Source organism: Colias eurytheme, chromosome 6, assembly GCF_061535395.1.
Source record: "Colias eurytheme isolate Ceu_HAF_F1 chromosome 6, ilColEury1 Martin Lab GWU primary, whole genome shotgun sequence".
NCBI lineage: Eukaryota > Metazoa > Arthropoda > Insecta > Lepidoptera > Pieridae > Colias > Colias eurytheme.
The window spans coordinates 10,130,710-10,154,694 of record NC_142985.1 but is presented as its reverse complement, the minus strand read 5'-3'; the positions used below and the strand labels follow the sequence as shown (position 1 = coordinate 10,154,694).

General features: G+C 32.4%; 1 protein-coding gene and 1 pseudogene across 3 annotated transcripts in view; one reads left to right on the top strand and one right to left on the bottom strand.

The window, feature by feature from the left end:
- Positions 1 to 20,670, top strand: part of kcc (solute carrier family 12 member kcc) — a 270,331-nt gene extending 249,661 nt beyond the window's left edge. For 2 of the 3 annotated variants that reach the window (XM_090103124.1, XM_090103125.1), the window contains 20 exons: positions 5,565 to 5,635; positions 9,216 to 9,476; positions 9,684 to 9,869; positions 10,240 to 10,475; positions 10,552 to 10,705; positions 10,780 to 10,966; positions 11,047 to 11,203; positions 11,845 to 12,057; positions 12,147 to 12,326; positions 12,395 to 12,514; positions 12,602 to 12,795; positions 12,899 to 13,067; positions 13,181 to 13,370; positions 13,558 to 13,773; positions 13,869 to 13,976; positions 14,136 to 14,189; positions 15,090 to 15,233; positions 16,202 to 16,302; positions 16,567 to 16,706; positions 17,010 to 20,670. In XM_090103124.1, the coding sequence (XP_089959250.1) occupies positions 5,565 to 5,635; positions 9,216 to 9,476; positions 9,684 to 9,869; positions 10,240 to 10,475; positions 10,552 to 10,705; positions 10,780 to 10,966; positions 11,047 to 11,203; positions 11,845 to 12,057; positions 12,147 to 12,326; positions 12,395 to 12,514; positions 12,602 to 12,795; positions 12,899 to 13,067; positions 13,181 to 13,370; positions 13,558 to 13,773; positions 13,869 to 13,976; positions 14,136 to 14,189; positions 15,090 to 15,233; positions 16,202 to 16,302; positions 16,567 to 16,706; positions 17,010 to 17,101 (3,173 nt within the window). In that variant the 3' untranslated portion in view covers positions 17,102 to 20,670. The remainder of the gene's footprint in view (positions 1 to 5,564; positions 5,636 to 9,215; positions 9,477 to 9,683; positions 9,870 to 10,239; positions 10,476 to 10,551; positions 10,706 to 10,779; positions 10,967 to 11,046; positions 11,204 to 11,844; positions 12,058 to 12,146; positions 12,327 to 12,394; positions 12,515 to 12,601; positions 12,796 to 12,898; positions 13,068 to 13,180; positions 13,371 to 13,557; positions 13,774 to 13,868; positions 13,977 to 14,135; positions 14,190 to 15,089; positions 15,234 to 16,201; positions 16,303 to 16,566; positions 16,707 to 17,009) is intronic. The other variant, XM_090103126.1, reaches the window with a different exon arrangement.
- On the bottom strand, positions 11,221 to 11,727 carry LOC149907986 (tubulin polymerization-promoting protein homolog pseudogene; annotated as a pseudogene).
- Positions 20,671 to 23,985: the final 3,315 nt, after the last annotated feature.

Here is a 23,985-nt window from a genome sequence, read left to right as displayed (position 1 = left end):
AATTTACTTTTGACCTTACATTACTCATAGAATATTGAAAACGTTTCATCAGTATATTTGAAATTTATTTTCAGTCACTAACATCGAGATTGAATGTACAACGAAAATATCTCATTAAAATATATATCTAAAAAACAAAATGAAACGTTATGTTACACAGAGTATTTTCATTCCCTTTCAATTTAGACCAAAAAGTGTAAAAACCTTTCAGGCTCATAATTTTAAACTTCGTATTAATATTCAGCGCTTACATAGCTTAATCCTTACTCTTGCTTTACGAGCGTAGCGTAGTGAATTATGCAGATACCATTCGATTTATAACGAAGTGAACATGCAGCTCGAATAGTAATCTCAGAGAGCCTTAACTCATGTAACTTCGTACTTTATAGATAGCAGAGAATAGTCTGTATTCGTGTAATTTCGTATCAGAGAATTCCTTTTGTAATATTCTGCGCTGGCAATAAGTCACAATTTTACGAATGTTCTTTACAGACACATGTAATATCGTACGCAATACTGAACAGAAGGTATTTCATAAAATGATACTGTAGATAAAAATATATTACACGTATCTTTGTGCGAGTATAAAATGTGAAATATTCTGTGTTCATTATTATTGATGACATTTATCGGCCTGCTGTACCCTAAGAAGTACCCTGCTGTACCCTACGAAGTACTGATATCAGGGACTGAAACATTTTAATGTTGTCTGAAACTAAAACACCTACCTGTCCGTTGATGACATAATAAATGAATCTTGTAAGTATCTAGGATATCAATCACTTTAAGTGCTGTTAAAGTAGGAAACAGGATTGTCCCAAGTTGACGGTAGATATCACAAGTAACTTGAAAATGGTCGTTAACTTTTTAAAACATTGTAGAATATAACACAAATATTTAGTAAGTAAACCAACATTAATTAATGTATTTACAAGTTTTAATACATGATGATTATACAATACTAATACATATATTTCATATAAAACCTATATGATAACAATTATAATAGAATTTAGGAATTTTAAAAAGGGACAAAAGCTTATTGATTTCTTTTGAAAAGTCTATCCTCTATCTTCTTATCTGGCAGGATGATATGCACGTATTACTTCCGAGTGGTCCCAAGAACTTCCGCGTTGCTAAACTACAAAGGCTTCCACATGTAATAGAAAATTCATACAATATGTAGCGCAGTTTTATCCTACTTAACTTTATAAGAGATGGAAAAGGGCAATAATTATACCTTTTGACACATATTATATTATAATCTTCTTATATATAAAAATGAATCGCAAAATGTGTTGGTAAGCGCATAACTCGAGAAGGGCTGAACCGATTCCGATAATTCTTTTTTTATTATATTCCTTGAAGTACGAGGATGGTTCTTATGTAGAGAAAACGTAAACATGTACCACGGGCGAAGCCGGGGCGGACCGCTAGTATTAAATAAATAATGCGGTTATGAAATGTATCAATTTCAAATTCACCATGTCGTGGGCGAAAACATAACAAAACTCGTAAAAACGTATACATATGAAAATTTGCACATAAAGACCATACTGAAAATTAATTTATCAATTTTAAAATATACGTCCTCCATTCCATTACACAAAGGCAGTTAATTGCAAACCTTAATTGAGTTTTTGTGGGTAGTTAACCCATTCATCCGTAACGGGTCGTCGCTTACGCAAATAATTTATCGTCCACTTTTGCAAAATTTACAAAAGGTCACATGTTCATAATATGTTTTTTTAACTAAACTATGAACATATAAACTATGAAGTAAGTAAACTATGAAATTTTTAAACTATGAAATATATTTTTTAAACTAAACTATGAACATGTAAACTATGAAGTATAAGTAAACTATGAACATATAAGTGATTACGTGTTCATATAGCTTAACAACTAATACCGCTGTAATACCCATCTATTCCCAAAAACAAGCAATAAAAACAAATAGGTATTTTATTTGCCTTCAAACATGCAGTTGTAATTTTATTTCTGTCAAACAAACTTTGCCCATAATACATGTACTTAAAGTTTCTTCTTGCATGTAGCTACACGCAATTACTGTGAATCTCGTCTGCTAATGGCTGAGAAAATAGCAAGTTTCACATGCACGTTCCATCATTTCGGAAAGTAATGTTGACCAAAGTTGGTCTGTTTGTTCTGAGATAATTATACACTATAATTCTTCTTTATTACATTTTGAAAATAGCTAAGAAAAATGCAGGATTAGGACTATGATGTAAGATTTAAATTAGTCTAAAAACAGATTACTTTATACATGTGGTATTAAATATTATTATACGTACAAGGGTAGGATTAATTATATTAATCTAAAGCAACATAAAATCAATAACAATTTTCTACATTCCAGTACAATATTAATATCTATTTAATAGCATAAAATCAATCGCACTGGTGAATACTGTTAGGTTTTTGATAAATAAATTGAAATCCAAATTGCTCTAGGCTTAATTTAATAAAGCTTGCGCTCGCAATAAACGCATGGATAAATTTTAACGAAAAAATCTATTTTGTGCGTGGATATTAAAATAGAACAAAATATTGTCTCGGATCAATCATTTTGAGTGGAGCCTTCTTGTTTGGAAACTCAATCTGATTACATAATCTTACTAATGCTATTTCTTTTTGGTAAGTGATGGGTAAGATTAGAATTTCAATCATTTTTTTTATCCCATTTTTTAAAATGTCTTCTCACCTCATAATGGATTGGAACCTTCGTATCTAGCGTTATCTGAGCTATACTTAAGGTATTAAAATATGAATATTAAGTTTTATAATATTAAGCTATTTCATAAAAAAAAATCTGAGCTTTATAAATAAAAAAAAATATGTTCATATTTTAATATATTTTTCATTACAACATCGCTCTATTATAAGTTATTCCAAAACATATTATCAAAGTTTTAACTACACGCCGCGGCTGTTGGAATGGTTTTCGCAATTTTTCCTCGGGTCGAGTCATCGCAATTCGCAATACAGAATTGTTTGAAACATTCGGACAAGTCTCGTGATTGTAGCGCCAACTTTTATTTGTTCTCTTTTGTTTTTCATATGGTTACAAATGACGTAACGCCAATGTTCGAATTAAAGCGGTTTTTTTTGATGCACTTGCTTATGTTGCTGTAGGATTTGTTTTGGAATATTTTTTTTATAATAATTACTCTATTCGGACTATGATAATTTGACAAGACAGCTTTTTATTTGTGTTTACTTTATATTGTAACTACGAAAACGTCATGAGCTAAAATTAGAGTTTCAATTTATTTAGAAATCAAGTACCTACATGGATTACGTGTGTTATGTATGTTTATAGATTACCCGCATAATTGGTCAAAAATAAATAGTCATCTTAATAAACAATTAGCATTACTAATAAAAGAAAGTTAAAGACTTTTTCATGCGGCAAAAGTATAAACTTTTTTATTTACGTGGGTCAGTTAAGGAAAATTTGCTTATGAATGAATGGAAAAGCAAGCGATGACGTATTGTGACGTGGTGGTCGCTTAAAAAATGAAACAGAAACGTGACGAAATCTTTACGTAAGCTCTACATAATACAACTTCAGATGACAGCATCTTTATAATATAATGGCCTCATAAAAATATTAAAGAATTATTCAAATAAAGCAGTGTAAATGCGTTAATAATCACGCCTACATGACTAACGTTTCTCACGGCTGTAAGTCCCAAGATTGATCGTGATTAATAGCTTCTCATCTTGGTTCACATCTGACGTGCTTAATATAATATGTATTTACAGGGTTACCCACTTATTGCCTTATTATGAAGTTAATGGATTTTTTGCGTAATAAATCATAACCATTCAGTGTGTCTCCTGCAGATAAGAGATTTGAGGAATGAATGAATGTGCACATAATATCATCAGCAAATACGGTTATACCCTTATAACTGATGATGATTAAGGCGATCCAATTTGAATACGAAATTTATAGAAAAAGGTATTTTAGCATTTGATTCTGAATTAAACATATAAGCTGCTGTTGACTATATTGCTCCTACTAGCAAAATAGTAAAGCGGAGACTGCGAAAGCTTCTCTAGCAATAGGAAAAAAGTTTTCATACAATGTAATAAAACTTCATGCGGCCATAACAATTATATAACACTAACATATCACAGCTGTTGCTAAAAGAAACACTCAGAAATGTGGAGCAGAGCCCGGCTCAGAGCGGCTTAAAGTTTTGCTATAAATACGACCTACTTGTACCGATGTTCCAATGTGGTCCAGACTCCCGCCCACGACTTAGGGAACTTTCCCAACTGCGTCTAGTTTAAAACTCTATACCCATATCGATCACGATGGTCACACTTCTCAACTTCCATTTATCAAGATAAACTGGGCTATTTTTTGTTTGGCTTACTGTTCTTGCGAATTATTTGAGGTTAACTATACATCTTTGTTCAATTAAAGTTGTTGATGGAAGTTTACCATTAAATTAAGTTCTATCGTTCCATTAGTTTAACATTAATATAAAATATTAAATTAAAAAAGGTATCATTTTATTATACACTAGCTGTACCCCGCGGCTTCACTCGCATTGCTCCGCTCCTGTTCGTCTTAGCATGATGATATATAACCTATAGCCTTCCTCGATAAATGAGCTATCTTACACCGAAAGAATTTTTCAAATCGGACCAGTAGTTCCCGAGATTAGCGCGTTCAAACAAACAAACAAACAAACAAACAAACTCTTCAGCTTTATAATATTAGTATAGATTATAGTTAAGCTAAAGTGGTTTAATATTCTTTCTTTTTCTAGTTCAATCTATAATTTTTTTTTATTACTTGCTCCATGGTTAATTGGCAATAAATACGGACAATGATATTGAAGTCTATAGCAATATATCTCATCAAAGTTTTTTCGGAAATGATAATTTGTATTCAATGAGTTTCATTTTGAAGCCAAATTGATCTTGCTTTAAAATACATTCAGAAGGGGAGATATTTCCTGTCAGTATAATAAACAGTTCAGATGCAAATCAAATATTGGGTATTATGAAATATAAGGATATTTAGCCTCCAGCCAATTACATAATATAAATTACATATTCTCTTTACAATACGTGTTAATTGAAGTGCACACAAAAGTGAACGTATTTACAAAGATTTTAAAGCAATTTGAGATAATTGCGTTCAAATCGAAATGCAATCAAGCGTATCAGACTGGAATTTTAAAATAACTTTACCCAATTATACTTTAATCACAGCTTTAATAAAAGCAAATTATACCTTACTCCTGACTTTATTCACTTCAATTGTATAATATGGTACCTTTACTCGTTCAAACTAAAACGAAGAGCAAATGAAGCATTAAGCTAGCTAAGCATGATGATTGTATTAAGTTTATTAATTAAACTCTCACAAGCTAATCCACTATAACGAAGTTAAAGATAAGAAATAGCTTATATCTATCTAATAATTATTATTATTTAGGAATTCTTGTGTGATTCAATTATTTAGGAGTTTTCAAAAACATTCCAGCAAAAATAAAATTAACCATTTGATATGATTACAGGTGACACCGATGACCATGGCCTACCGAACGAAAAGGATAAATGCTGCGACACCAATCTCTACCTCTATCACGTAAGTGGTTTAAATATTCTTATCGAATTATATTCCAATTTTATTATTTTTGTTCTCTCGTATAATTCCTTCATAAAATACTACTCAATTTTATATCGAAAAAAAAACGATTACACATTTATCTATGGTCCCTAAATAATAAACGCTAACAAGAAATATTTGTTTGAATATATGAATACGTAATTAATTGCACAACACAATTATGCATTGTGCACTCACAATTTGTTTTAAAGTACCACAAATTTCCTTTGGCAATTATTTAAAATAATCTAAAGTACAATAAATATATGTACAACAATATTATCATAACTGTAAATTGCGTTCTGAACATGAAAATACGAGTTTAAAATGATATAATAGCGTAATCAGGGATATTGGAGTAGACGGCATCCAAATAACGTTTGCGAAAGCCAATTTAAGGAACGTATTACGTTCGAGACGGAATCGAAATAAATCGAGCGCTTTATTGAAATCGATTTAGACTACGTGCTCGCTACGATCCATGGCGTCCGTAGCACTCGTAGCGCTGTAACCGACATCGTAGCAAAGCACTTCAATTCCTTGTTGATGCCTCATCTTTTTCCACTCTATTTCCCATTTTTCGTCGCTGTTTACGACATTTAATATTAATCCTGTATAAAGTCAAAGTTGAAGCTTTGTATTAAAACGTTAGCGAAAACAAGATTTAAACATAATTTCAATTCAATATATATATCACATTAAGCGGCGTTGAATAAAATTAAACTATATTAGATTTCATTTAATTTAGTTTTGTAAAACAAAATTTCAAAATTTCAAATATGAGAAAACTAATTTAAAACTTCAATTACGAACTTGAACCCGCCTTTATAAATGAAAAAAAATGTAAATTCTTTATACCTCGGCACGACCTTTAAACGGAGTTGTTAATTATTAAATAAAAGTTGCCGGTCAAGCCGTCCGCTATAAAAATTAAAATTATCTATTTACCAAGAAAATTACGTAACCTACGGAGCGTGAAGAAAATGAAAACGTTGGCGTTTTAATGAACATAAAAATGCCAGAGGCTGAACTCTGTGTACATTATTGGATTACGGGCGAGCGTAATTAAGAGTGAGTATCAGTTCGGAAGTTTAATTAAAGCCACTCGTTTACCTGCTACGGTTGTTTGTATAGTCTACAGAGGCGATCGGCCTCGATAGATTGTCAAAGCACCCTCTATTGGAGGTCGGCTATCGCCGGAAGGCCGCTCTAGTGCTTCGTCAATAAAAAGGAACGTTTGAGGTCAAGCCATCTTGAATGCGCGATGTCTTCATTAATTTATGCGCACCTTTGATTTTGTTATTTTTGCTTTATGATTATGGAGTACAACATTACATAACTCTGTATACAATACAGAGTATTCATTTATTATTCAGTACACTGAATATGATGCAATTGTATTACATAGTTGATTTTTATGGTTGGTGTTAGAAATATACATATTTGTTGTAGCACACACATTCCACAAACATATTACGACATGTATGTAAAATAATAAAAGAAAATACACCGCAACGCGACGTAATATAAACATAAAAATGTTTACACGTTCCAGTACATTTCTCTATACATTTAATTTCGTTATTACAAAGCGTGTTCAAAGCGATCGCTCTCTCGTCTCGTATTAAAACAACACTATTTTTTATTCTCAATGGGCTTAACACTATATTATATAATATATTATACTCCACATAATTATATTTATTTCTAAATACATTTTTGTCACGTAGAGTGTTCCTACGAACTATATGAAGTTATTCTAAATGTTGTACGTATTTTACTTTTGTAATTGATTACAGACTGTTTATACTGTATCAAATTTAAAACACAATTTCAACTATGAAACCATGCAGTTTGCATGCAATACTACAAAAACTATTTAAATATTATGTACCATCTCGTAATGTCTATTTCATATCTTATCCACTGATAGGTTTGACTCGTTTGACAAGTAGGTAATGAACCTTCTAAGTTTTATGTACAGCCAAGCCCAAGACTGCCAATTCTGTTTACATGGAAAACAAACCCTAAACCTACAAACCGACGGGTCAAATATTTTCCGGATTATATTTAGTGCAAAGCTAAGTTCAATAATGACCTTTTACACGTTTGTTTCTTCCTTTTTGTATCTAAATTCACTTAAATTCCGACTTTCAACACTGATCAGCATATAAATACATATAAAACAAATATGTTGAAATGGCTCTATTTTATGCAGTAAATTTAGTTTGCAGTCGTTTTCTATTGCCCATTGAGTCGGTCAGAGTTTACAAATTGGGCAAGTGCTGGAGCAGTGCCGTAATGAGCTACATTGGGAGCTATCGTTAAGCGACATGAACTGAACCTAATTGCACGTCAACACATGTAGCTAATTGCGTACGTGTTAAAGATATAACAAAATAATACGGCATTTATCGTATGCCATTTACGTAATGATGCAACAATAATAATTAATATTTCATATTTAGCGAAAATAATGTGATAGTGGTATTGAATGATTATAGAAGTATTCTATAAAAAGAGCACAACAAATATTGGTTTTCAACAAGACAATTTTTAGTTTGCCGCATTAAAATTTAAAACATATACTAGGAACATTTCAAACAAATAGCCAGCACATTACCGTTCGATGCATTATACATCTGAAATTGTCGGGAAAACATTCATCAATAGCGAAGTCTGTAAGTACACTCACGTATTTCTCACGAACGCTGCGAATGGCACCTGAATAAAAGAAGAGCGCTTTTCGACTCGGCATTGGGTGAATCTTGTTCAAGTATGTGTATATTACACACAGGGAAATTGAAACCAATGCTGCCTACATAAAACAACTTAGCTCGTTCTTCAAAGGTTTTCCTTGTAAAATAAAATTAGGAATCTACCGTTCTCTTCGCATTTATTGGCCCAAATTTAAATACATTTAAGAGAAAGTCGATTTGTTTTTTGTAAAAGGTCTTTTACAATAGACTTCAAACTCCTCAGTGAATTTTAAACTATTTTCCCTGAAATAGTGTCTAAGATGAATGGGATTGCAAAAGATATTAAATTTGCTGCCCCAGTTTTATATTCTTAATCTATGTGATAAAGCTTTGTAGTAGAGTAATTCTCAGTATACCAAGAAACTTTAAATATATTGTACCTACAATTTCATTCTAACGAAAAAATGTATTCGTTACCATAAGAATATAAGTTTTTTCATCAATATAATCATAGATAAATATGTTATGACGTTTCAAAAGGGCTTCTAGAAGAAGTCTAATTGAATAATTGAATAAATAAATTTTTTGAGTTTAAGAATCTAATCTAAGAATATTTTACTAATTTATTAGAAAGAAATAATTCCTAAGTCAATAATTAGCCATATAAATGCTTATTGCTGACCAAATTAAAATTATTTAAAATTATTATTTATGTCTTCTTAAAAATACATAAATACATCTTAGTTAAAGGCACATTTTAGAATCACTAAGAGCCAGTAGAGCACAAAATACTATGTATATACATATAAAACACGATTCTTAAAGATTTTTGAAGCCAATTAACCAGACACTTTTTGCAGGAGGAGATTGAAGACCGACCCCGAGCGGCTACTTTTCTCAGTTCCCTGGCTGACTACTCGAACACCATACCGACAGCCTCCGCCGCCGACCCCGATGCGCCGAAACCTGCTCCCCCCGCTCGCATGGGCACCCTCATCGGCGTCTACCTACCCTGTATCCAGAACATTTTCGGCGTTATCCTCTTCATCCGTCTGACTTGGGTTGTTGGCACAGCTGGTGCTATACAAGGATTCCTGATTGTACTTACATGCTGCTGCACGGTACGTTATAGATCTTTGTTTTAGAAGGCAATTAATTCTAGGACATTATTCAATTATGTTACATTCTCTGCCAAACGATAGAGTAACTTGTCGGCAGGTGTAGTTCCATTATCCAACTTCTCACCATTATTTATCTTACTTTATTACACTTTTATTTAATTAATATCGAAAATATTGTTTAGAGAATGTTAAAATTTTCATTTTCAGACAATGTTAACCGCGATATCTATGTCCGCTATTGCAACGAACGGCGTGGTACCTGCAGGCGGGTCTTACTTCATGATCGGAAGGTCTCTGGGTCCAGAATGTGGTGGTGCAGTGGGAATGCTCTTCTATACGGGGACTACGCTCGCTGCAGCCATGTACATCGTTGGTGCTGTAGAAATTGTCCTAGTAAGTAGAATTATTTCTCATATAATCAAAACGTTTCAATGATATGAACACCGTTTGTTTTAGTCCTTTCTTATTATTAGATAATAATATTACTCTATTTATGTAACTTTAGAGTATAAATGAAAAGAATAATATTAACCGCCTTTGAATTAATTTGCATTGGTTGCTATTAATTAACTGTAACTGAAAATACATTAGTACATTTAATTGCCGCGTGTGCAGTCGTGAATATTGATTGCTCAACCAGACTTGATAATTATGCACCACAATCTCTCTAATATGATACAATTAGGCAACTAAATGCATGTGCGCAGTCAAATTAATTAGTGCTACAATAATCATCACTAATAACACACTATATGTTAACTAGACGTATATGGCGCCTTGGATGTCAATCTTCGGAGATTTTACAAAGGATCCTGAGGCTATGTATAACAACTTCCGAGTTTATGGAACTGGATTACTGTTGATTATGGGAATGGTGGTGTTCGTCGGAGTGAAATTTGTGAACAAGTTTGCAACCATCGCACTCGCTTGCGTAATTCTCTCAATAACTGCTGTGTATGTCGGAATATTCGTGAACTTCAACGGAAACGATAAACTTCAGTACGTAACATATCATACATTTGCATTACAAGTGTTGACTACAATTTAAAGATTAATGTGCAAATTTTATTTATAGAATGTGCGTGCTTGGAAAACGGCTGCTTAAAGATATTCACATAAGTAACTGCTCTAAGGATCCGGGTGGTGAATTAGAACAAATATTCTGTCCCAATGGTACATGTGATCCTTACTATCACACGCATGAAGTTAGCATCGTTCAGGGTATTAAGGTAAACTATTGATACTACGAATAATGAAATAACTTGTATAGTTACAAGCAAATAATAATTTTACCTTTCTTTAGGGATTGGCAAGCGGTGTTTTCTTTGATAACTTACAAGACTCTTTTCTTCAAATCGGTCAATATATATCGTATGGAAAGGAACCTGATGATATAGAGCAAATGGAACGCCCTACATACAATCAAATTTATGCCGACTGTACGACTACTTTTACAATTTTGATCGGAATATTTTTCCCATCAGTAACTGGTACGTAAATAAACTAGTATTTAGTATTTTTATGATAATATATATTTTACAATCTCAATACAATTTAAATATTTTTCCAGGTATTATGGCTGGTTCAAACCGTTCCGGAGATTTAGCAGACGCTCAGAAAAGTATCCCTATTGGTACAATATGCGCTATTCTGACCACTTCAACCGTGTATTTATCGTGTGTATTATTATTCGCTGGAACTGTCGATAATTTGTTACTTCGCGACAAGTAAGTTAATGTTCTGTTTATTTCTTCTTTTTATCATATGTGTCTTTATGTTTATATCCTTGCACGTAGCCCGTATTTGCAGATGTGTCTTCTCTCCCTGATTTTCCCTTACCTTTTCCCTGTTTGTCAAACCGTTCTTTATGTGAACCAGTATACTTCGAAGTATCTGTCATACGACTAACAATGTTTGAATTGTCCACTTGAGTCGCTCTTGAAGTACCAGGAACATCACTCTTGGATAATTTCCCTATTAAATCGTCAACATTTAATTTGCACTCTTTAGCTAAACTTTCTATAAAAATCATGAACTGCTTGAAGTCAATCGTTTTAGACTTAAATCTCTGAAATAAGATAGCTGTATCAGTAGTCGAAACTTTCTTTCCGTCAATAATCCCAACTTCTTTCAACCATTTGTCAATGTTGGTTAATGTTATTTGACTCCCATCACTCTTAGAATTTCCAAACTTCGCGTATCCTTTGAAAGCAGATTCGAGAACTATTTGTTTATTCAGCTTATCCACCATTCTAATTTAGTGAAATACAACGTTAATAAAAACTAAGAAATTTGCTATTTTATTTGAAGATAATAAAAACCATCTAGATTTCGATGAAATTTATTAATCATTATTATTTTTTTGTAGATTTGGCCAGTCCATTGGCGGGAAACTTGTTGTAGCAAATATGGCCTGGCCAAACCAATGGGTAATTTTGATAGGATCTTTCCTATCGACATTGGGAGCTGGTTTGCAGTCTTTAACCGGTGCGCCGCGGTTACTGCAAGCTATTGCCAAAGATGAAATCATACCATTCCTTGCACCATTTGCAGTTTCGTCTAGCAGAGGCGAACCCACTCGGTAAATACTTATTACTGTAATAATATGAAAAAACATTGTGTACATTAACAAAACCAAGATATAATAAATTTTAATTTTAATAATTTTAGTGCCCTGCTACTCACGATGCTTATATGCCAATGCGGTATTCTTCTCGGAAATGTTGACATTTTGGCTCCATTGTTATCCATGTTCTTCCTCATGTGCTATGGATTTGTCAACTTGGCGTGTGCTCTCCAAACATTACTCAAGACACCTAATTGGCGACCAAGATTTAAATACTATCACTGGTTAGTAAATAATTTAATATGTTGATATTGTATGACCATCTGTTATGACTATATTTTTATGTTATCAGGTCTCTATCTCTGGCCGGTCTTACGTTATGCATTTCCATTATGTTCATGACGTCATGGTTCTACGCTCTCATTGCAATGGGCATGGCTGGACTTATCTATAAATACATCGAATATCGCGGGTATGTTCTAATTTGAATCGTTCTATTATGTATTTGGTTTTAGTAAATTAATTAAATGTTAATATATCAAATATACTTTAAATTTAGAGCTGAAAAGGAATGGGGTGATGGTCTTCGTGGTTTAGCATTATCAGCGGCTCGTTATTCCCTGCTGCGTCTTGAAGAAGGTCCACCACACACTAAGAATTGGCGCCCTCAAGTATTGGTACTTGCCAAATTAAACGATGATCTTAACCCGAAGTATCGGAAAATGCTCGCTTTCGCCAGTCAACTGAAAGCTGGTAAGATGCTGTTATCTTTACATTACTTTATTGAAATGTATTAAAAAATTCCATAAACTTAACTCATCTGTGCCTGTATTTACTTACCAATAATCATCTCTAGGTAAGGGTTTGGCAGTATGCGTATCGGTACTTGGAGGAGATTTTACAAGACGTGCTGGAGAAGCATCTACAGCAAAGCAGAACTTGCGAAAATGCATGGAAGAAGAAAAAGTTAAAGGTTTTACTGATGTTCTTGTGGCACATAGCATTGCTGATGGACTTAGCCATTTGTAAGTAACCTTATACATACATAATAATATTAACTAAGAAACACATTTTAACATCAGTCCATTCAATTTTTTTCCAATAAGTAATTAAACTGTAAAAATATTTTACTTTTAAGTGTCCAAACAACTGGTCTTGGAGGTCTGAAACCGAACACCGTAATCGTTGGTTGGCCCTACGGCTGGAGACAGTCTGAGGATGATCGCACTTGGCACGTCTTCTTGCATACTGTACGAGCTGTAACTGCTGCAAGGATGGCTATGCTAGTGCCTAAAGGAATTAACTTCTTCCCTGATTCCACTGAAAAAGTATGTAATAAAACAAATTATTACTATTTTACAGTATAGTTTCTTTGCCATTATTTTTTCTATATTGAACATCTCTAAAAATTGGAACTCAATTCTCATTGCATTTAAAAACCTCGTTATCGGAAGGGTGATCACTGTAAAGCTAATTTTACTTTTATTTTCAATAATATTTTAATACTTTTTATAGGTTTCGGGTAATATTGATATCTGGTGGATCGTCCATGATGGAGGCATGCTTATGCTATTGCCATTCTTGCTAAAACAGCACCGAACTTGGAAGAATTGTAAAATGCGAATTTTCACTGTAGCCCAAATGGAAGACAATTCTATCCAAATGAAGAAAGATCTTAAGATGTTCCTTTACCAATTGCGTTTGGAAGCTGAAGTCGAAGTTGTAGAAATGGTAAGTTTAGTTGACTGTACAGAAAAAATGTATTAAAATTATGATTAATATTTGATTTGACGTACATTTTTATAATCAATATCTTTTAATAACAGACCGACAGTGATATCTCTGCTTATACATACGAACGAACCCTGATGATGGAACAACGAAACCAAATGCTCCGGGAACTCAGACTTAACAAGAAGGAAACCTTGGGCATGGTAAATATTATACTACAATAAATTATTCAACTCACATTGTATTCACGAATTATATATAGCTAAAGCTAACATAAACTTGCTATAATTGTGAACCTGTGATAACTCTATATATATTGTGACACTCGACTAATTCTCATTTATCTGTCGCTGCTAACACAGATGCAAAATTTGGTGGACTATCGTGAACAAAACGCTGAGGAGAAGTTGCCTCTGGTAAAATGGACGCTTTCTACCCTAAATCAAGGCCACTTCTTATGATTATATGCATTTTAGAATTTTACATTATCATTAGTTGTTCTATGTCATTAATGAATTTAGATTTTGAGATAATCATTATTTCAAATGGGTGTATAAAAACATGTTTTCAATGTGCTTATTCTCTATATTTCTTACTTATAGGATCATCTTTACCTTGTTATGAGAAATTGCCCCATCTTTCATGTACACCGTCACGTAGCCCCATTATGGATTCGCGATTTTATATTCTAAATATTGCAACGCACAGACTGCTTTAAATGTTTGCTTATTTTTCTCTTGTCTATATGTCTATAATCTATATGTATTAATAATCTATGTGTTAATATGGCTATATTATATAAATGTTTAGAAATAGAATGTCTTAATATAAATAATAATTTTATTTAATAAAAACAACGCCTATGTGTGCCTGTTCGTCTTATAAATAATACTATATGGCATGTATATTTGTATGTGTATATGTTATCAACAGAAACAAATTTCAAATATTGCATCTCAACTCTCAAGCAATATTTAATGAATGAACATTCAAATGATCAGTAGGTGTTGTTAGAAGTACATGTTTTTATATAAATTTACTGTTAAAATCTATACTATTTAATATATATTGTATTAATTAAACTTATATTTGACTTTAAATTTTATTTAAAATTGTTCTTTTTTTCCTTCTTTATACAATTATTGTGCTTTGTCTCTCACATTTATGCTTAAATTTACTTTACATTACATATTCCAATATCAATACAATCAGAGCTTACCCTGCCCACAGCATTGCACACAGGACCCTTTACCGAACCAGATCTTTAAAATGTTATCATAGATATAGTAGTATTAAATGAAATTGTTTCTGCCCAGGTACAAGCTATAGTAGACCACCACCATGCTGACGTTAAAACAGCAAGCAAAGTACGATTTGCAGAACCCGGCAGTGAACCCAATCCGAACGACGCACCTTCACCACCGCTAGCTGATAGCGATGAGAAAGATACTGACGACAAGGTGAATATCTTTCTATTATTCTACCTAAAATGGACTAAGTTTAGATTCTGAACTGAATATTAAATATAAAAGTCGTAACAACGTTGAACAAAATAAAAATAAAAATGGTATCCTTTTAAGGGTTACAATAATTAAAAGTGCAATATAATTTGCTCAAGTTCGTATTGATTTATTTATACTTTAGGTATTGAGAATATGAGATTCAAGTATTTTTTAAAGAATTTTATAAATGAATATCAGCATAGATACCATAATCGATGTTATTTAGGATATAGTCACATTTATGAGGTCACTTGTCAATATTATAACGAGTACATTTATTGATTTTCTAAAGGAGTCTAAATCAATCAAATTAGATGTCCATTAAACGCTCTCGAACGAAAAGAGAGATACTCCGATTGACAAGGGAGCCTTCTATGTGGAATTTATTTTGCACATTGTTCATGCTTATTACAAAATGTAAATCCTTATATTTCAGTCACATGTTTTATAAGGATTTCATCTACTAATGTTGCAAGTGCAAATTTATTTTAAATATCGTCACTATTTTTTATAAATATTGCACTTACATCATTAGCATGCACAGCATTATTATATTTATTTAATGTTTTGATTTTATCATCACCATATTTAATAGCGGGTCCTAGCGAATTTACACACGGTGGTCATATGTTTGATTCATTCACGTTAATTTATTCACTTTTCTTTGTTTCATTTCACACAGTAGGAATAAATGTTTTGATGTTCGTAGTCAGCTATCGATATGCAATTTAAATAATATATGACATCCCGTGTTTCATTCGCCTTGAATCTATTATGTGCAACCCCGCGGCGCTCAACAAACAATGAAATGAACGAAACGGTTATATTGAAACGGATCGACTATTGGCGCTAAATAGGATGACTTTCGAAGTAGTTTGTTGCACATAATTGATTCAATGTGGGACTCGTCCGATGAAAACTCACAGTGTGAGGGAGCTCCTTCGCCGCCCTTGGACGCCGAGAAGAAAGACAGCAACGCCAACGGAGACGCGCTCAATCCTAAACCCAATTTGCCTAATATTACACCGTAAGTTGAAACCACTTTCTTTATATTTCTTCATATTCTCGATTTTTTGAAACTAGAAACACAACTTAATCATATACCGTACAATCATGACATTAATGTGTACAATTGATGTGTGTATTTATACTTCAACTACATCAGAAGATACCTACCTACCTACTACCTACTACTACTAAAAAATACTTTTTTCATTTCATTGTTTGTGAAAAAGCAAGAAAATATAAAATTACTTTGACTAATCGATCCTTTAAATTATTCTAATTCCAGTGACGAAGGCACGGTACGTCGCATGCACACAGCCGTGAAGCTGAATGAAGTGATCGTGTCGCGGTCTCATGACGCACAACTAGTCATACTGAACCTGCCCGGACCCCCTCGTGACACTAAACTGGAGAGAGAATCTAACTGTAAGTTACATGTACTATGTATAGATTTTCTTAAATTAGAAAGAGTGTGGGTGGCTTGTGAATGGCGCCTACGTTAATCAGGATTTACGTAATAAGAGATAAATAAAATTGAGGGATTTAATTGACATTACAAGATTGTGCTGAAAATATAGGAAATATTGGAGAAATATTTCGCTTCAAACATACGTTAATGAAAAGCAAAATGTATCTACTTCTAACACATTATCTTCGCAGTTTGATTACGCCGAAAAAAATGTACAATGCAGACCTTTGGAATTAAATAATGTATTTTTATTTTCATAGATATGGAATTCCTGGAGGTGTTGACGGAGGGGCTGGAAAAGGTGTTGATGGTGCGCGGGGGTGGAAGGGAGGTCATCACAATCTACTCGTGAATGACTTGCCTCCTTCTCTTGACACAAAAAGGCAATATTTTACATTACGTGCGACTTTTAGGACATTGCGTTTACATACGTTTTTAGGAACTTTTACACGGCACGATTCATGACACTTCAAGAGAAATATGTGACATTTACACTATTGGTTGTATTGTTTGGACGTTACATACACGAGTGTATAACAAAACTATCGCAATCGTCTTCGGCTTATGTTTCGAAGAATGTAGGTAATTGTTTAGTAAATTATCGCAAGTGTCCAGTTGGCAGAGAATACTGAGACGACATGATGACCGAAAATGTTGACTAATCAAAACAAAAGTTACTGATTCAGTACCCATATGAAGTAAATATTGCGATCGGACACTTGCATTTTTCTTATGACTACTACAATATTACATTAGATGTAAATTTTGTTATATTTGACACATAGGGCGATTATTTTTGAAGTTTATTCACTGTTGTGTAGTATATTATGTATTAAATTAAATGACTTATTCTAACGAAGAGCCTTACTTAGATCGGTAGTTCTAAGTTCGTTTCGTCATAGACTTATAGCTGAGAGCGTAGATATATCTTTGTTACAGATATGCCATATCGTTTTTAATTTTACGGTTGTTATACTTATCCTTCTACTTTATTTTTTCTATGGATGTTAAGCATAGCTATTTTATAGATTTAGAATATACAAACTATGTGGATTCTGTAAAATTAAATGTAAATAGTAATTTCTTTCATAAGATATTCGACGTCTGCTCAACTTTAAAATAATCTTTGGACTGAAAATGAAATTTTATTGAACCGGAACGACTCGTAGGCGATTGGATTAAATTTTCATCTAGTCTATTTCCAATGATTTTCTATAAAGTTGTATTACTTTCTTTGAAGTTTGAAATTATGACGAAACACAAATAGTTGCTATTGCAATAGCAGGATTAAAGTGAAGAAGTGTATTGAAAATCTTATAATGGAAGGGTTTACCTTTCATTTACTGTAACTTTAGTATATAAACTCGTAAACGTTTTGCGCACATTCGCGTAGTTAGAAGATTTCTTACTGTGATCGTTTATATAATGTTTTGTCATCTGTACCTTATTCATTAATGGCGAAATATCTTCTAGTTGTAAGCTGAAATTATAATTTAGCTTTAAGTGAATTTGAATTATCTGATAAACATAACTGTATTCTAATATTATGATATATAAGTAACTTTAAGGTTAAAGAATTACTCTTTTTATATACTTTAAGTGAACTCTAACAGAAATGCGATATCAAAACATTCCACATCTTTCCTAAATATAGGTAAATAATTTGAATTAAGATCTATTCAGAAGTGTTCCAAAAGCACTAATTGCTTCTCTCTATAAGGTATCTATAGATATAAAATAATATCTACCTACTTCATAGAAAACAATCGCTGCTGGCAGTATTAAATTCGAAGTTAATTCGAATGTGGCAATGCCAAATAACTTTCAACACATTGGAATAAATGAAAAAATTGTCAATTTGATTTCTATAACACCATAATTAGTAAGCATTCTTATGTGCGAAGAGTGTTAGATGACTGCCAAATAGGTATCGGTGTTGTAAAATAATTAGATCGTAAGAACGTACTTTTAATCATATTAAATGTGTTTGAAATTTTGAGATCCTAGTTGTTTAGATTCAAGCGAATAATAGACATAAGAACTAGTGCATGATATCACTTTTAACTTGTTGAGTAGAAATCGTATTCATAGCAATGGTGTGTGAGTGAGGGCCTTTATCCCTTTCTCACTTGCAAATTAGAGATAGAACAAATTATACATTCACTCAAAATAATTGCTTTCATAAATCAAAATCTTAACTTATTTCGTATATATACGTACATGACAGATCATAGATTACATTAACAAATTTGTTTAAAATAAATAAATTGTTTGTTTTTCTCGTTTTAGATCTAACTTAATAAATATCGATAAACGAAAGATAATTTAAATTATTATTAGGTAAATTTATTGCAACAATATTGGGAAAGTAAAAAAATTTGATTTCTAAGCTTCTTTTAGTTAAAAAATGAATATAAATCAAATGAATTGGCTAAGAACAGTATTATGAGATAGGACTGATTTGTTTATTGACAAGCGAACTATTTTAATGCAACTATGTATTTATCTTGAATGCTTATGAATGATACAACATAAAAATATAATACAGAAACACAAATTTAATATATGAAATTACTTACTAAACTTATTCGAATTATATAGAGATTATTTGTGGATGGTTTGATAGTGAATATACGGATGGTTAAGCGATTGCTCTAAAACTGCATCTTATGCACTTCGCCTTGATAAAGTGATAGGAGTGTGATCTTTTGAATAAAAGGGTATAAAGAAATTAATCAACAATCACTTAATAAAATTAAGTACCTACATAATATTTATTGTATTAAAAATATGCAAAGAAAATATATGATTTTAAAGTTAAATAGGTACTGTATAGGTATTATTTTATCACTTAGTGATATTTTTAAACATACAAACAAATTTATTTAGATATCTTGATTTTAAGTCTGGTGATGAAAATAGAATATCTTTAAATGTAATCTAACTATATTATAATAGCTATGAAATAAATTCTAACATATATAAAAGCCCTCAAAATATACCTATGTATTCAGCATATAAACATGAAAAATGTACTATTACTACATCTATCCTATAGGATGACGAATGACATGCAAAAATAATGCATTTCATTTGAATCAGAAATTCCATTCCCCATAAAAAATAATTATAAAATACACTACAATACAATACCTACAGTAAGTTCAACCCTTATCAAAAGTTCATAAAAATTAGGATGACGTCGTGTCATATACATATGTGTGCCAAATTACATGGATAATGTACCCCATGAAATAACATAATTACCTACATTTCCTGATACTATGCTTAATACAATAAATTGGTTTTCCTAAAAAAAATTAAGGAGCTGATATTACCTTTTATGCGTTTCACAAAAGCTTTGATTGCAGCGTGTTAGTGGTAGGTAAATAAACGAATAGATGTAATTTATTAAGCACATCTAAACCTTTCAATCAAATTTAAGAAATTCGTGTTCGTAAATTCATTCATACATAGTAGTAGTAGATAAATCGACATTCTATTGAACTTCTGTCGAGTGTCTTGTAATAAATTATAAATTACTTATTAAATTTTAGGCTGTGAGCCGACTTAAACAGATATTTTACATTTGGTAACAAGATTGAAGAAGCTAGAGCCGCTGTGATACAACATTTGGCTATAAATTAAATAATATTCAAATGGAATATTAAAACATCTGTACTTTTCAAAGGTAGAAAATTATTTTAATTAATTAAGTTATCGATCCATTCCAATCTGTTATTACCTACCTTGTGTAGATAATTATTACCTACTTCAAATCATTACAAATTATGAATACCATTGTCTACATCTTAATAAGCTTAGCAAATTCAATTTTTTTCTATTTATGTTTATACATAAACACCTGTTGTCTTTATTTTTATTTAATTTACTTACTTAATACGTAGCTCTACTATTAATTGTTACAGAACAGTGATTTATGTACCTACTTAAATTATCTTAACCAGTTTAGATATATTATTTAATCTTAAATATATACAAATGTATCTTTATTTTTAACCTACATAGCAAAATGTGTTTTATCAGAAACAAAATTATTGTCTACTTCGATTGTCTAAGCTAAGAAATTATTAAAATACCTATTCAAATAATAATTCTAGTAAATTAGACAGTGAATAAAATAAGAAAAATGTTATAAATATAATAAATTAGTTAAATTTAATTTTTCTCTTTTATTTTTTAACAAACCTTTCCTTCCTAATCCTAACATGTCCACTATCCATAATTAGCAATTTATATCAACTACATAGTTACCATGTATTTTAATATAGCTGCAACTGCCCGCAAATTGACAAGGAAAATGTAGGTATCTGTAAGTGTAGGTACCTATACAGGGTGTAATCGTTAAGTGTGCACAGGCGATTATTCCGTAACTATTACAGATATCAAAAAACTTTTAACTGATATTGAAAGTACTTAACCCAATGAGTAAAATGGCCATAATAAATTTTTAAAAATAAAACGAGAAATATCTAAAAAATTCACTTGAAACCCTCCCATACATTTAGTATGAGATATGACTATCCCATGTACATGAGTTGATCCAAAAGTAATTATAATCAATATTAAACTAGGTCATTACAGTTAAAATATTTCGCTAGATAGTCTTCTAACTAGATAATATACTTCGATATTTTTTTTCCAAAACTTAGAAAAAAAAACTTTGACTTCATCCGTAAAAACCCCTCAACGCGGCCATCTCTTCGCTATCGTCTTAAAATTTTTTGCTAAGACGGTGTTTTTTGTGCCGAGGAAAGAGATAGAAATAACTAGGAGCTAGATCTAACAAACAGGGTGGGTGTTCAAGCATTTGGAATGCCGATTTTTGAATGGCAGCCATTGCAACTGACGCTTTGTGATCTGGTGCGTGGTCTTGGTGAAACAACATTCAAGCCCGCAGTTTGCCATGTCTCTTTTCCTTACTAACCTACCGCAATCTTTTAATATGGTCTGTGCAGTAAGAGCCTAACATAGTGACTACCTTCTTAAAATATTCCACCAAAATTATTCCTTCGGCGCCCCAAAAAACTGCCGCTTTAATCTATCCCACTAATTTTCACTTTGAAAATCTTCACCGTCACTTTGGAAGCTCGCATCCAGGCCATTGATTGTTTCTTGGTTTCAGCATAAACATGGTGAACCCAGGTAACGCCCATGGTCACAAATCGTGACAAAAAATTATCCTGATCTCATTAAAAATTTAGAAATTCACTCTCTAAATGTCGAATCGTTGTTTCTTCTTTTCGTCGGGAAACATTCTGGCTCGCACTGTTCACATTAAAATTAATGTTAATACTTGGAAACGTGGCCTGTTGATATGATTTTTTTGTGATAACTTATGATTACATGAGCAAGCATAAAACAGTTATTTTATATTTTTATGTGCACAGGAAATACCCAATTATCATTACTTTTGGATCAACCTAGTACATTTAATATGAAAGATTTTAGCTTTTTCTTTCTTTTTTGGTTTTCTGCTTAAATTACTTCGCAAATTTGAAGGGAAGTTCATTTCGAAACTGCAAATAGAGCTCCTCATTGTACTGCACAATGAGGACAGAGGACGTCACTTCGATAATCTGCTATGAATACAAAATGTATGGGAAATAAAATGTATGGGAGCGTTTAATGTAAAATTTTTGGATATTTCTCGTTTTATTTTCAAAAATTTATTATGGCCATTTTACTCATTAGGTTAAGTACTTTCGATATCAGTTTAAAGTTTTTTGATATCTGCAATAGTTACGGAATAATCGCCTGTGCACACTTAACGATTAGGTACACCCTGTATATATTGTAATAGTCATACATATTAATGAAAAGCACATTTAAATAAAGGACGTTAAAATGTATAAAAGTAAAAAACCGGCCAAGTGCGAGTCGGACTCGCGCACCGAGGGTTCCGTACATTGCTGTTTCTTTTGATTGCGTTGATAAAGAAGTTTGATTTTGTTACAGCTTAAAGGTATTATAGACTTGAGTATTTGGTATGAATTTCAATTTAATACCTCTACGCGTTTATGAGGAAATGGGTAGTAAGTTTAAAATTATTAAAAAAAGTATATTATGTGATGTAACTAAAAATTTATGGTTTTCGTAATTTTTCCTTTATCTATGCTATAAGACGTTGCTTCGTACCAAATTTCAAGATTCTGAGTTCACGGGAAGCACCCTGTAGGTTTTGATTCCCCTGCTAGTGTCGAAAATTTGCGGCATAAACGGCTGTATCTTTTGATTGCGTTGGCTTAGAAGTTTGATTTTTTCACAGCTTCAAGGGACAGTAGACCTGAGTAATTGATATAAATTTCAGCTTCATACCTCCACGCGTTCCTGAGAAAAAGGGTCTTGACAGACGGACGGACGGACGGACAGACGGACAACAAAGTGATCCTATAAGGGTTCCGTTTTTTCCTTTTGAGGTACGGAACCCTAAAACATGGTATCTAAATGAATAGGACAAGGGAAGTGAATGAGAAATATGTACCTACTTAATTGGTAGGTATACGCTAACAAGTGACAAGTTTATGCAAGCTGGCAATGTTAAGCCCAGTTTCCTTTATAATAATTAATCCTTCCCTTATCCTTCCAAGCGATTTAACGTACCTACCTGTTATTTACGTGTTGAACATACGCATTTACGTGTTAAATAAAGATACGAATTTCCCTATTGATCAATAGCCTGGTAAGTAAGTACCCCATAGACTCTGTGGCATAGAGGTTTGTTGATTATTTCGTTACTACGTTCGTTTTACAAAATGTTGATCCCAAAGACGAAAGAAAAAAGCGGAAAGGAAATAAAGAAGATAATCTACAAATAGACTAACCGCCCGCCCGCCCTGGAGTCTGGACCCGAACCAGGACCGAAAGCAGTTTTAGAATTTGTCCATTATCAACAGAATTGATTTTTTTTTTCTGCCAGCTACAACTTATAATATTATATAACCGTAATAGTGGTACGGGAGCCAGGTGCAAATTTGGTTAATTATTTCCTCTCAAGAGATAATTCGTCAGACGCCTCAGAGTATAGTATTATAAAGCCTCGTGAACGTCAGCTGGCGCTCGGTTGGGGGGGTGACCGGTGAGCGGTTGTAGCCTCCCACGCACATAGGAAAAAAAATACATTCATTCATTCATTTCCTCTCAGCTAAAAATTTGTCAAATTGTAGCTAACCCAATATCTCAACGAAAAAAAATAATCAGCTGGTTACAACAAAA